Below are 13,826 nucleotides of genomic sequence, written 5' to 3'. Positions count from 1 at the left end.
AAGGTCATTGCTAAAGAGGCTGGCTGTTCACAGAGCTCTGTGTCCAAGCACATTAATAGAGAGGCGAAGGGAAGGACAAGATGTGGTAGAAAAAAGTGTACAAGCAACAGGGATAACCGCACCCTGGAGAGGATTGTGAAACAAAACCCATTCAAAAATGTGGGGGAGACTCACAAAGAGTGGACTGCAGCTGGAGTCAGTGCTTCAAGGAGCACCACGCACAGACGTATGCAAGACATGGGTTTCAGCTGTCGCATTCCTTGTGTCAAGCCACTCTTGAACAAGAGACAGCGTCAGAAGCGTCTCGCCTGGGCTAAAGACAAAAAGGACTGGACTGCTGCTGAGTGGTCCAAAGTTATGCTCTCTGATGAAAGTAAATTTTGCATTTCCTTTGGTAATCAAGGTCCCAGAGTCTGGAGGAAGAGAGGAGAGGCACAGAATCCACGTTGCGTGAGGTCCAGTGTAAAGTTTCCACAGTCAGTGATGGTTTGGGGTGCCATGTCATCTGCTGGTGTTGGTCCATTGTGTTTTCTGAGGTCCAAGGTCAACGCAGCCATCTACCAGGAAGTTTTAGAGCACTTCATGCTGCTGACAAACTTAATGGAGATGCAGATTTCATTTTCCAACAGGACCTGGCACCTGCACACAGTGCCAAAGCTACCAGTACCTGGTTTAAGGACCATGGTATCCCTGTTCTTGATTGGCCAGCAAACTCGCCTGACCTTAACCCCATAGAAAATCTATGGGGTATTGTGAAGAGGAAGATGCAATACGCCAGACCCAACAATTCAGAAGAGCTGAAGGCCACTATCAGAGCAACATGGGCTCTCATAACACCTGAGCAGTGCCACAGACTGATCAACTCCATGCCACGCCGCATTGCTGCAGTAATCCAGGCCAAAGGAGCCCCAACTAAATATTGAGTGCTGTACATGCTCATACTTTTCATGTCATACCTTTCAGTTGGCCAACATTTCTAAAAATCCTTTTTTTGCATTGGTCTTAATTGATATTCTAATTTTCTGAGATACTGAATTTGGGACTTTCATTAGTTGTCAGTTATAATCATCAACATTAAAAGAAATAAACATTTGAAATACATCAGTCTGTGTGTAATGAATGAATCTAATATACAAGTTTCACTTTTTGAATGGAATTACTGAAATAAATCAACTTTGTCATGATATTCTAATTTTATGACCAGCACCTGTATATACTAGCTGTGTAAGCCTGTGCTGTAAAAAGCCTGGGGTCCTGGAAACTATTGGAATCGTCAGAAAAAAAAAATTGAAGTGTAGAGATGTCAGGTAATTGAAAGGAACTACTCTGGGCGTCTCACTCCTAGGAAGTTTCGTTTTTGCCGATGTGCTCGCATTGCTTGTGCATTAGTGGCTAAGCAACTTTGTCTTTCTTCAGAGGTTTCGTTTTGCTGACATGCTCGCCTCGCTTGTGTATTAGCAGCTGAGTGAGTTTCTGTTTCCTCAGAGGTGGAGCCCTTACCCTGACTCCACCTCTCACTTCCGGGTCAGACAGACAAGAAACACTTCCACGTATAGACATTTATATATAAGATTGTAGGAGTACCAAGCTGGCACTGCCAGCTGAACCCGACACAGACACGCGTGGGACACCAGTTCACGGTTTTATTTTTCCTTTTTCCCTTGTAGGAAACGCCTTCCCCATTCCCCACAAGTATAACACAGTCCCAGCACAAGCACAGCTTACAATATGATCCGTCTCTTCTCTTTATCCCACTTCACTCCCCAGGTCAAACTTCATTGCTCCTCCTCCCGATTCTGGCTTCCCAAGTAGTGGCTGCTAGCTCCTTTAATAGCCCACCCGGAAATGCTCCAGGTTCTTGATTACTCGTTTCCAGCAGCACTTCCAGGTGTGGTGGAAGAACTGCCCATAAGGGCTCAGCAGCTCCTGCTGCAGCACCCCCTGGTGGCGCCTGTGGATCCCAACAGGGCTGCACCAGACTCCAACTCCCAGGCAGCCCTGCAGGAGTCCGAGGCACCGCTGCAACCCAGGGGGGTTGCCATCTAGCATCCTGGGGGAGGTAATGCTGTCGCCACACTTGCTCCCCCGGTCTTCTCAGCGTGGAGGCGTCCCAGCCGGGCAAGAGTCCCAGCCGCACGCTACAAAGATATACACAATAATAATAAAATAGTAAAAATAGAGGTTAATGATATATAGCAATCCTGGGAATACAATTAAATTAGTATCTGGTAATCGTTCTTGTCTTGGTCATTTTGGCTGTCCTGTCCAGTCATCCACTGAGAGTGAGTGCAGCTGATATATATGGGGCTACCAAAATCTTATAAGTACTTAGGGCTTCTAAAGGTCTTAATCCTACCCTGGTTTGGTTAAATGACAATGTTAAACTGGTCTTATGTGACTGTGGGCATAGATAGATAGATAGATAGATAGATAGATAGATAGATAGATAGATAGATAGATAGATAGATAGATAGATAGATAGATAGATGATAGATAGATAGATAGAGATGAAAGGCACTATATGATAGATAGATAGATAGATAGATAGATAGATAGATAGATAGATAGATAGATAGATAGATAGATAGATACTTTATTAATCCCAAGGGGAAATTCACATACTCCAGCAGCAGCATACTGATACAAAAACAATATTAAATTAAAGAGTAATAAAAATGCAGGTAAAACAAACAATAACTTTGAATAGTGTTAACGTTTAATACCCCCCCCCCCCCCCCCCCCCCCCCCCATGGCATCTGTGCACCAGTAGGTTCTGTGAATAATAGGCACTGTTTCCTGCCTTGTGCCCAATGCTGCCAGAATCATCTCCAGCTCCCTGCGACCCTCGATTGGACTAATCAGCTTGGAGAATGTAATAAAGAAGTGTGCCCGGGATTAAGTGACGCATTGGGAACTTCCATAGGCCACATCAAAGACTGGTGTAATGCCCCGAGGGTTTCAGGCAGGCTGGTTTCGTTATGGGAAAGAGAGTACCAACAACACGGCGTACTCGGCTTCATTTTGTACGTGTAATGAGCGATCACCGGCAGGGTGTCAGTTCACTGGTTCCTCTTTAGCGGATTGAGCCAAGTTAAGCAACAACAGTCATTGTGGTTAGCTGGCGCAGCTGATATGGCATTTTTGATGAAGCTCAAGTTAATCATTAGCTGATCTACTTAAAGCAGACATACCTCACTCAACTCGACAAAGTCCGCGGACAGGATCCCTTTTTTTTTTTTAAGAATTACAGCGTTACAGCAACTTGAGCGTCTTCCTTCCCTCCATTTCAGCCAAATCCGAGGGATCACTGCGACTTGAGCATCTGCGAACGGTATCCATTGCGAGTATGTACGTCTGACCGTCAGCATGACAGTTAGGGGCGCTCACCAGGTTTTGCTCGTTCTCTTCTCGCTTTTATTCTTTGCCACCGGAGGTCTGGGGCTCCTGTCGGACTACAAATTGTGTGGGAATCCCGAGTGTCAAAGTAAGTAACGTAAAATCGGCGCTTTAAAGACGGGAAAGGACAGGGACGGGAAACGGATCAGTTTGTAATTAGATATGATGACAGCCGTGGGCGCATTTCTGTATGGAAAAAAAAAGAAGAAGATGGTTTAATATTCCTATACATCCAAACGCCAATTTATAAGAGGTATTAGTACATATGGTACCTGTATAGTTGATATCATGCGGGTGTTTGTTTGCATTTGTAAAAGCGGGGATTGCAAGAACGGGGCAAAGTTCGATAGACAAGCCACCCAGTTTTAGACTGAATCTGAATGAAGTCAAAAGGCCTTTTAATGTGAAATCCGTCAAGAACAACCTTCGTATTTCCACGTATGGCACATTAAAGCAGATACACTGCCAGCTTTATGGCTGGTGTTATGGATTGTGGCCATAAGGCTGCACGTTTAGTTCCTGTCTCTATCTGCCTTTAATGGTTTCAGCTTTTAAATTTCCATTCACTTGCTTAGACTTCGATTTAACAAATGTGTGCGGACTATTTAAAAATAGGTCCCTTCCTGTAAAGGAAGTTGTCGGTGTTGGTGTTTACCACGAAATGTACTGTAAAGGCAAAGTGATTGACTAAAGAATGTATTGGCCTTTTTCTCTTTCAAGTAGTTTTCAACATGTGACATTTCTGTGTTCATCAACATTTTTGGAGCAGCATGTTAGTGCAGGGTTCACATCTCATGTGGAGTTTGCATGTTCTCCCCATGTGTGCATGGGTTTCCTCCAGTGCTCTGCCCAACCTAGGGATTGGCGATACTAATTTGTCGCCTAATGTGAGTGTGTTCACCCTGCTCAGGGACCACTACTGCCTTGCTTGGAAAGGCTTCTGCAACCCTGCTTTGGATATGCAGGTTTAGAAAGTGGATGGATCAACCTTTTTGCCTAATAAGCTTTTATTCTTTATTTGCTTGAGCATTATTTTCTGCTAATAATTAACAAATGCAAAACCTTCTGTAATCTGGCATATTATGTGTCTTGAGAATGTATACTTATTTATTGAGTATATATTATGCACAATAAAGTGTATAGCGCCTTGTAAAAATACATCAAATAATGGCTAATCATATTTTATATGTCATACTGTATGTTTAACAAACCAGTTATGCATTTACCGATACACTGTTTCATTCTTTACAATTATCTCTTTTGTACTTATAGTTAAGTTAAAGGTTCCCAAAGTGTTTGGGACAAAGGGACACTTTGCTAAAGTCAATAATGCAGTGGACCTCCTGTAGCTTGTAATCACTTCTTAGCATAAATTTCATTTTGGGCAGCCTGGTGGCAGTGGTAGCTCTGCCACGCAGTAAAGAGACCAGGGTTTGGGTCCTTCATGTGTCTAGTTTGCATGTTCTCCTAATGTCTGTGTGGGTTTCCTCCCAAGTGAGCAGGTGATGCTAAATTAGCCCTGGTGTGTGTTTACCCCATGATGGGCCGGCAGCCTGTCCAGGGTTTATTTCCAACCTTGCACTCTATGCTAGCTGGGACAGGCTCTGGCTCCCCTGCAACCCTGGTCAGGATTAAGTAGGTAAGGAAATAACATGACTTACTGTTTTCATTTTACAACATGTATTTACCTGAGAAATTACATCATTCAACTCCAGCACTAGTCCTGCATTTTAAGTATAATAATCCGTCTGCCTTAAAGACGAGGTAACAACAGGCAGCCCAATGGCGCTGACAGAGCAAAAGCTGTGAGCATCACCAACTTCTTGGAAATAAAGGACTGCCATTGCTGAATTTTAAAGAGAGTAAGTTTGGGTGGAAAGCAGAAAAACTAGGAGTGTGAAGGGGGCATCAAGTGAATGGGATTGGGTCAGAAATGACTGAAGTTTAACTCTTTGAGGGCTGAATATTTTTTCCCCAAAGACAGTTTCTGAAAAGCAATGGTTTCACACAGAAATCAACATAAAACGCCTGTTGCTGCATGCTGTAGCTGCCAGTTTGCCAAGAATGTGGCTTGCTGCCAGGCTGTCTTCGTGTGGCGGTCACGGTTGCAGTGTATTGCAATCTGGTTTCTACCTCTTATCATTGTTAAGTGGCGCAGTGGGTAGCGCTGCTGCCTCGCAGTTGGGACACCTGGGGACCTGGGTTCGCTTCCCGGGTCCTCCCTGCGTGGAGTTTGCATGTTCTCCCCGTGTCTGCGTGGGTTTCCTCCGGGCGCTCCGGTTTCCTCCCACAGTCCAAAGACATGCAGGTTAGGTGGACTGGCGATTCTAAATTGGCCCTAGTGTGTGCTTGGTTTGTGTGTGTCCTGCGGTGGGTTGGCACCCTGCCCGGGATTGGTTCCTGCCTTGTGCCCTGTGTTGGCTGGGATTGGCTCCAGCAGACCCCCGTGACCCTGTGTTCGGATTCAGCGGGTTGGAAAATGGATGGATGGATGGATCATTGTTAAGTGGCAGTGCTACCTGGCGAACATTGTCAGTACAATGGTTAGCTGAGGACCAATGAGCTGAAGCTGGAACCTCACATTCGTTTTCGATCACTTGTATCAAAATCGGAATCCGAAAAGTCAAAATCCAGTTCAGAGATAATAATAGGCAAAACGTTGCCCGCAGAATATTTTGCTTTATGCATTTGCTTTGATCTCTCGCCCGATGTCAGTCCCATTTTGGCTGTTGTTTGCGCCTTGCTACTCACACAAGCACAGAAAATCTCGGTCAAACCAATGAATCTAACTTTCCTTCTAGCAACGAGAGACCAACTAAAACAGGGGTAGGCAACGTCGGTCCTGGAGTGCCACAGTGTGTGCAGGTTTTTGTTCCAACCCAGTTCCTTAACGAGAACTCAATTATTGCTGATGAAGCACATATTGCTTAAGTGACATTTTGATGCTTCATTTTAGTGGTCTCGCTTGTTAAGGTTCTCCAACCTTAATTGCTTATTTCAATCTTAAACTGCATTCAGTGTTTTAATTGCTCCTTATTAGCAATAAGATGTAAAAGACAAAGCAGCCAGCAGTTCTCCAGCTAGCTTTTTTCCAATTACATCTGTGTGTGTTCATCATGCACGGTTTGATTTAATAAAACACTTAATAGAAAAATGTGACAGACTGAAAATGATCTGTTTTAGGCTTCAAATCATTTGGATGATATCCTTGGAAAGGAAAAAAATCTACGATATAAAAGCCTTACATTGCATAGACTAACAAGCCATAAAATTAAATAAGGTCTGAGATTGCCAATGATTGGTTTCTAATTAAGCAATTGGGTTGGAATGAAAATCTGTAGCCACTGCGGCTCACCGGGACCGACATTGCCTACCCCTGTTTTACATCTTATTGCTAATAAGGAGCAATTAAAACACTGAATGCAGCAGTTTAAGATTGAAATAAGCAATTAAGGTTGGAGAACATTAACAAGCGAGACCACTAAAATGAAGCATGAAAATGTCACTTAAGCAATATGTGCTTCATCAGCAATAATTGAGTTCTCGTTAAGGAACTGGGTTGGAACAAAAACCTGCACATACTGTGGCACTCCAGGACCGACGTTGCCTACCCCTGAACTAAAACATAACAGTTGGTTTTGTCACCGTTTACAGTTGATTACCATCGTCAACTCCTCCTTTTGACAAAAGTCGACATCAGCCCTGAAAGAGTTACGAAGACAGAATACTCCTCTGTGGTTGTGTTCTAGCAATTTCGCATGACCCTCACAGAAGGGAAGCTGATTTAGGAACATGGATGTCAGTCACCTGCCTGCTTATATAAGTAAATAAATACATACATATCTATATAAGAAAGCACACAATGAAGTAACATGTGAGCAATTGAAGTGACCACTTGACCCAACTTGAGACCCCATTTGGAGAACCACCACTTTAAATAACGGTCAGAGACGGAATTGCGAATAAACCATTTATTCATTTTATGAACTACGTTAGGAATGTAGAAATTTTTCTGACAGTGAGCCCACTGTATAAATGACAACAATTTGTTGCTGAGCACCACCACTCACTCTTAGTGGTCCAGGTCTGGTTTCTGCCTTGTGCCTATTGCTGCCCGGATAGACTGCAGCTCATTTCAGCTCAGGCTAGCCAAAAGAGTGGAAAGAAATGGACATATGGAGTATCAGTATATAGTGGATTTGGAAAGTATGTAGACCCCCACCCCCCTTTCCACACAATTTATTGTGTTGTAGATTTCATTTTATAAGGATAACATCACCATTTTTGCCTATCAATCTACACTCAATAACCCAAAATGAAAATGTGAGAACGTGTCTTCAGAAATCTTGGTTAATTTATTAAAAATATAAACTGAAACCTCTCATTCATATAATCATATAAACTTTTAATTTAGTACTTTGTAGAAGCCCCTCTGGCCACGATTACAGCCTCAGGTGGTCTTGGGTAAGTTTCTACAATCTTTGAATACCTGGATTTGGGCAGTTTATCCCTTTCTTCCTGGCTCATTCTCTCAAGCTCCATTAGAATGGATGGGAATCATTTGTAAACTGCCATCTTCAGGGCTCTCCACAGATCTTTTCCCTCATGCTCTCACAGTCTTTTCAATGCCATTTCTCCAAGAGGGGGTTAGCCAGTCTACCATAAACACTTCATTGATGAACTGCTGCTGGGATGGTCGTCCTTCCAACAGGTTTTCTCCCATCTCTGTAGATGACTCCTGAAGGTCTGTTAGAGTGACCTTTGAGTTTTGGTCACCTTCCTGACCAAGGCCATTCTTGCTTGCTTATTTAGTTTGGCCAGACTGCAACTCTAGGAGGAGTGTTTGCAATTCCACACTTCTTCCATCCATCCATCCATTTTCCAACCCACTGTATCCGAACACAGGGTCATGGGGGTCTGCTGGAGCCAATCCCAGCCAACACAGGGCACAAGGCAGGGAACCAATCCTGGGCAGGGTGCCAACCCACCGCAGGACTCCACACTTCTTCAGTTTCACAATTATTGAGGTGCTCCTGGGAACACTCAAAGCTTTAGAAATAGTTTTATATCCTTGTTCTGTTCTATGCCTTTGCACAATTTGATTATGGAGGTCTACAGAGAATTCTTTTAACTTAATGGCTTGCTTTATCACCTGCAGGATTAGGAATGAGTACATTAGAGGGTCAGCTCAAGTTGGGAGACAAAGTCAGAGAGGCGAGATTGCTTTGGTTTGGACATGTGCAGAGGAGAGATACTGGGTATATTGGGAGGAGGATACTAAGGATAGAGCTGCCAGGGAAGAGGAAAAGAGGAAGGCCTAAGAGAAAGTTTATGGATGTGGTGAGAGAGGACATGCAGGTGATGGGTGTAACAGAACAAGATGACGAAGACAGGAAGATATGGAAGAAGATGATCTGCTGTGGGACCTCCTATACACAGGCGTGTGCCTTTCTAAATGATGTTTCAGTTTGCCACAGGTGGACTCCAATGAAGTTCTAATGACATCTCAAGCAGAATTACAGCACCTGTCCACAATCTGGAGTGCCATAGCAAAGCATCTGAATGCTTGTATAAACAAGACATTTCAGTTTTTGATTTTGACCAGATTTGCAAACCTTGCTTTCACTTTGTCATTCTAGGTCATTGAGTGTAGATTGATATATAGATAGACTGATAGACAGATACTTTATTAATCCCAAGGGGAAATTCATGGTCAAAACTAAAAAAATGCATGCAATTAAAATTAAATGTACAATCAACTTAAAGGAAGAAGAAAGTCAAGGGGTCTGATTACTTTTTGAATCTCATGTATTTTCATAAGATGCAGTAATGTTATAAATATTGGACAGTGACTGACTGACTGACAGCTTGGCTGATTTCTTTCATTTTCCTCCAAGATGATTGAAGCCAATGTAACAGTAAGTGTATTGCACTAGTAGCACATCCAGAGCACATTTAACGTGGAAAGAAAATGAATTGGACAGCAAGAATTAATAAAATATGTAATCAACAGTGCATATTCTATTATATAATTATTATTATTATTATATATATTAGTATCTATCTATCTATCTATCTATCTATCTATCTATCTACCTATATTCTTTGTATTGGCCAGCCAGAGTTGGATCCATCCATCCATTCTCTTCCGCTTATCCGAGGTCGGGTCGCGGGGGCAGCAGCTTGAGCAGAGATGCCCAGACTTCCCTCTCCCCGGCCACTTCTTCTAGCTCTTCTGGGAGAATTCCAAGGCGTTCCCAGGCCAGTCGAGAGACATAGTCCCTCCAGCGTGTCCTGGGTCTTCCCCGGGGCCTCCTCCCGGTTGGACATGCCCAGAACACCTCACCAGGGAGGCGTCCAGGAGCCATCCTGATCAGATGCCCGAGCCACCTCATCTGACTCCTCTCGATGCGGAGGAGCAGCGGCTCTACTCTGAGACCCTCCCGGATGACTGAGCTTCTCACCCTATCTTTAAGGGAAAGCCCAGACACCCTGCGGAGCAAACTCATTTCAGCCGCTTGTATTCGCGATCTCGTTCTTTCAGTCACTACCCATAGCTCATGACCATAGGTGAGGGTAAGAACATAGATCGACTGGTAAATTGAGAGCTTTGCCTTACGGCTCAGCTCCTTTTTCACCACGACAGACCGATGCAGAGCCCGCATCACTGTGGACGCCGCACCGATCCGCCTGTTGATCTCACGCTCCATTCTTCCCTCACTCGTGAACAAGACCCCGAGATACTTGAACTCCTCCACTTGGGGCAGGATCTCGCTCTCAACCCTGAGAGGGCACTCCACCCTTTTCCAGCTGAGGACCATGGTCTCGGATTTGGAGGTGCTGATTCCCATCCCAGCCGCTTCATACTCAGCTGCGAACCGATCCAGAGAGAGCTGAAGATCACGGCCTGATGAAGCAAACAGGACAACATCATCTGCAAAAAGCAGTGACCCAATCCTGAGTCCACCAAACCGGACCCCCTCAACGCCCTGGCTGCGCCTAGAAATTCTGTCCATAAAAGTTATGATCAGAATCGGTGACAAAGGACAGCCCTGGCGGAGTCCAACTCTCACTGGAAATGGGTTTGACTTACTGCTGGCAATGCAGACCAAGCTCTGGCACCGATCATACAGGGACCGAACAGCCCTTACCAGGGGGTCCGGTACCCCATACTCTCGGGGTACCCCCCACAGGATTCCCCGAGGGACACGGTCGAATGCCTTTTCCAAGTCCACAAAACACATGTAGACTGGTTGGGCAAACTCCCATGCACCCTCCAGGACCCTGCTAAGGGTATAGAGCTGGTCCACTGTTCCGCGACCAGGACGAAAACCACACTGCTCCTCCTGAATCCGAGGCTCAACTATCCGACGGACCCTCCTCTCCAGGACCCCTGAATAGACTTTTCCAGGGAGGCTGAGGAGTGTGATCCCTCTGTAGTTGGAACACATCCTCCGGTCTCCTTTCTTAAAGAGGGGGACCACCACCCCGGTCTGCCAATCCAGAGGCACTGTCCCTGATGTCCATGCGATGTTGCAGAGGCGTGTCAACCAAGACAGTCCTACAACATCCAGAGCCTTGAGCCAGAGTTGGATATGGATATTAAAACAGCTATTCCTCTTACTGATGTACAGTATAAGCAGTAACACTGTGTGTCCATAGATGTTTTTTAAACCTGCTTATTCCAACATAGGCTTGCAGAGGACTGCTGTCCGTCTTGGGGAATGCTGTTCAGGGTTTATTCTTAACTTATACAAGTTACTACAGGGTGGTAACTATGCAACTTTTAATGCAATGCAATGCAATAATGGCATAATTAGATCTGGACCACCCTGTACATGGAAATGTTTCACCCTTATCACATGCTATTAAAATAAGAAAATTAAAACAATAAATGGTAGAATAAAACACACTAGGTGGCTGAAGACTATACCATGCAGCAGGTGCAAAGAGCATATAAATAGCTTTTGCTAGCATTCAAAACTCATTACTTTGGATCTACAGTATTTGAATTTACAGATTTGAACACACAAACTTTGGTCAAATCTTTTTTCCCCTGCAGGTTTGTTAAGCCGGGTGCAGGCTATCAGAGACTACAAGGGACCAGATTGCCGCTTTCTACATTTGAAGACGGGAGATGTCATTTTTGTGTATCATAAGCTCTCTGGGAAAAGGTCAGACCTGTGGGCTGGCAGTGTAAGTACTCGGAATGTTTATTTAAGAATTTTAATACAATTACATGAAGGCCAGGTCAGCATGTACTGGTTATAAAAGGTTAATTCTTCAGCAGTTATTTTTCTTTATAGTGGAAATTGAGTTATTACAGTGTGCAAAATACCCCTTAGTAATCAGAGGGTCCTGTTAGTGCTACTCTGGTAATGTGGAATATACAATCAATAGACTATGAAGAATGCTGACGGTTAGGATATGCATATTTTAAGTGAATTAATCCCAACGTGTATGGATACTGTTATGATTGTCATTTCTTTTTTATTATTTTTCTGGCAATATGGTTATTGGTGTACAGATTTTATTTATACTTTTTTATTATTTTTCAAGGAAAATCTAATTTTGTTTTTTTGATTTTTGATTTCTGGGTCATTTCAGTAACATTATGTTTTATTAACATTATGTTTCTTTGTATTTATACAATGCTGTCTAGCTAACATTGTGACCATGTTTTTTGCCTCAATGATGTAACAGTATTTTCTGTATAAATATGGTGGCGTAAGCACACTGAGTTATCCCTTGGTGGATATAAGCATCTTTGTCTTTTTTCAGTATGTGTATTATCGTGAAATTTGCAAGATTTACCAGGAATGTTTATTGTATTCATCTACTCTCACCTTTGAACATTAACACACACATACACACATACAGATATGCACGCATACACATAGCGATTCGATCAAGACAAGGTCTCGAGTGGTGCCAAGGGCCAGCCACTCCATTGAATAAGATTCTCTATATTGGTCTTCACTATCACCGGCTCTAAGAAACATACGGGGGTCATCACAACACACATAAAAGCTCAGTTTTTTTGGTTATATGCCAGTTACCAACCAAACAATGTCTTGCTTTACTGCAGTTGTTTTAATTATTGAGTTGCGGCCACAATAGCCTTGATGCACCATGTGAATAAGAAAGTAGCTATCTAACTCACATTTGGTACCCATTTATTATTTCAATCACTCTAGATAAAAGACAAAGTGTACAAAATGTTAAAAGCAACATGGTATTTATTACTATACTAGTCATTTAGCGTGGGCGGCACGGTGGCTCAGTGGGTAGCGCTGCTGCCTCGCAGTTGGGAGATCTGGGGAAATGGGTTCGATTCCCGGGTCCTCCCTGCGTGGAGTTTGCATGTTCTTCCCGTGTCTGCGTGGGTTTCCTCCGGGTGCTCCGGTTTCCTCCCACATTCCAAAGACATGCAGGTTAGGTGGATTGGCGATTCTAAATTGGCCCTAGTGTGTGCTTGGTGTGTGGGTGTGTTTGTGTGTGTCCTGCGGTGGGTTGGCACCCTGCCCGGGATTGGTTCCCTGCCTTGTGCCCTGTGTTGGCTGGGATTGGCTCCAGCAGACCCCCGTGACCCTGTGTTCAGATTCAGCGGGTTGGAAAATGGATGGATGGATAGTCATTTAGCCCGTTACAGTAACGGGCGCTAGAACAGTAGTGCATAAACATTAGTAGGCACAGTCTATATTAAATGGCAAGGGACTTTGACCTCATTCTTTTTGTTGGTCGTATTTTTCTTTCTTTCAGCCTTTCTTTTGTTGATGTTTACTTGCTGAGCTGACCGTTCTTCGTGGGCTGCCGCCGTGTATTGTGTGTCTTTAATTTTCTGTGACAGTAATACTGTCCTGTACGTCCGCTGGCTTGTACGTCAGTAATATACCTTTAATTTTCTCTGCCGGTAATACAGGCGTGCGCGTCGGTAATAGATAGATAGATAGATAGATAGATAGATATGCCTTTAATCTCCTCTGACAGCAATACTGGCTTGTATGTGGCTGTAATATGCGTCACTGTATTGTGTACCTTTAATTTCCTCTCGCAGTAATACTGGTTTGTATCTCCGTAAAACGCCTCTAACTTTCTCTGATAGTAATATCGCGCATCGCACCGTGCCCCGCACATGTGCACTTCACCAGAAGACACACACACACAGACACCTGAACGAAGACAGGGATTTTATTAAAGAGGATAACAATACCAAAAAGAACAATATATAACAGAAAATAAAATAGATGGCAAAGTCTAGATATAAACAGTCTTACTGAAAATCAGAAGTGTCAAGGGGCTAATGTCCTGGGCGGCTTTTTGGTTTGGCAGTTGGTGCTTTTCATAGGTTACATTTTCGGACGTCCCAATCAGATGGTCTCACATCTCTGATGCCGTCCTCCTGTCATAGTTTTTTATTCTCCTATTGG

General features: G+C 43.8%; 1 protein-coding gene across 1 annotated transcript in view; it reads left to right on the top strand.

Moving 5' to 3' along the window:
• The first annotated feature begins 3,197 nt into the window (after positions 1-3,197).
• ctage5 (CTAGE family, member 5) overlaps positions 3,198-13,826 on the top strand; it is a 79,274-nt gene continuing 68,645 nt past the window's right edge. Inside the window, exons 1-2 of the mRNA XM_028821183.2 lie at positions 3,198-3,484; positions 11,459-11,592. Of these exons, the coding sequence (XP_028677016.2) occupies positions 3,367-3,484; positions 11,459-11,592 (252 nt within the window). The 5' untranslated portion in view covers positions 3,198-3,366. The remainder of the gene's footprint in view (positions 3,485-11,458; positions 11,593-13,826) is intronic.

This window comes from Erpetoichthys calabaricus, chromosome 16, assembly GCF_900747795.2.
Source record: "Erpetoichthys calabaricus chromosome 16, fErpCal1.3, whole genome shotgun sequence".
Lineage (NCBI taxonomy): Eukaryota > Metazoa > Chordata > Cladistia > Polypteriformes > Polypteridae > Erpetoichthys > Erpetoichthys calabaricus.
Note: the sequence above shows the minus strand (reverse complement) of the source record. Positions and strands in the feature narration are given on the sequence as shown.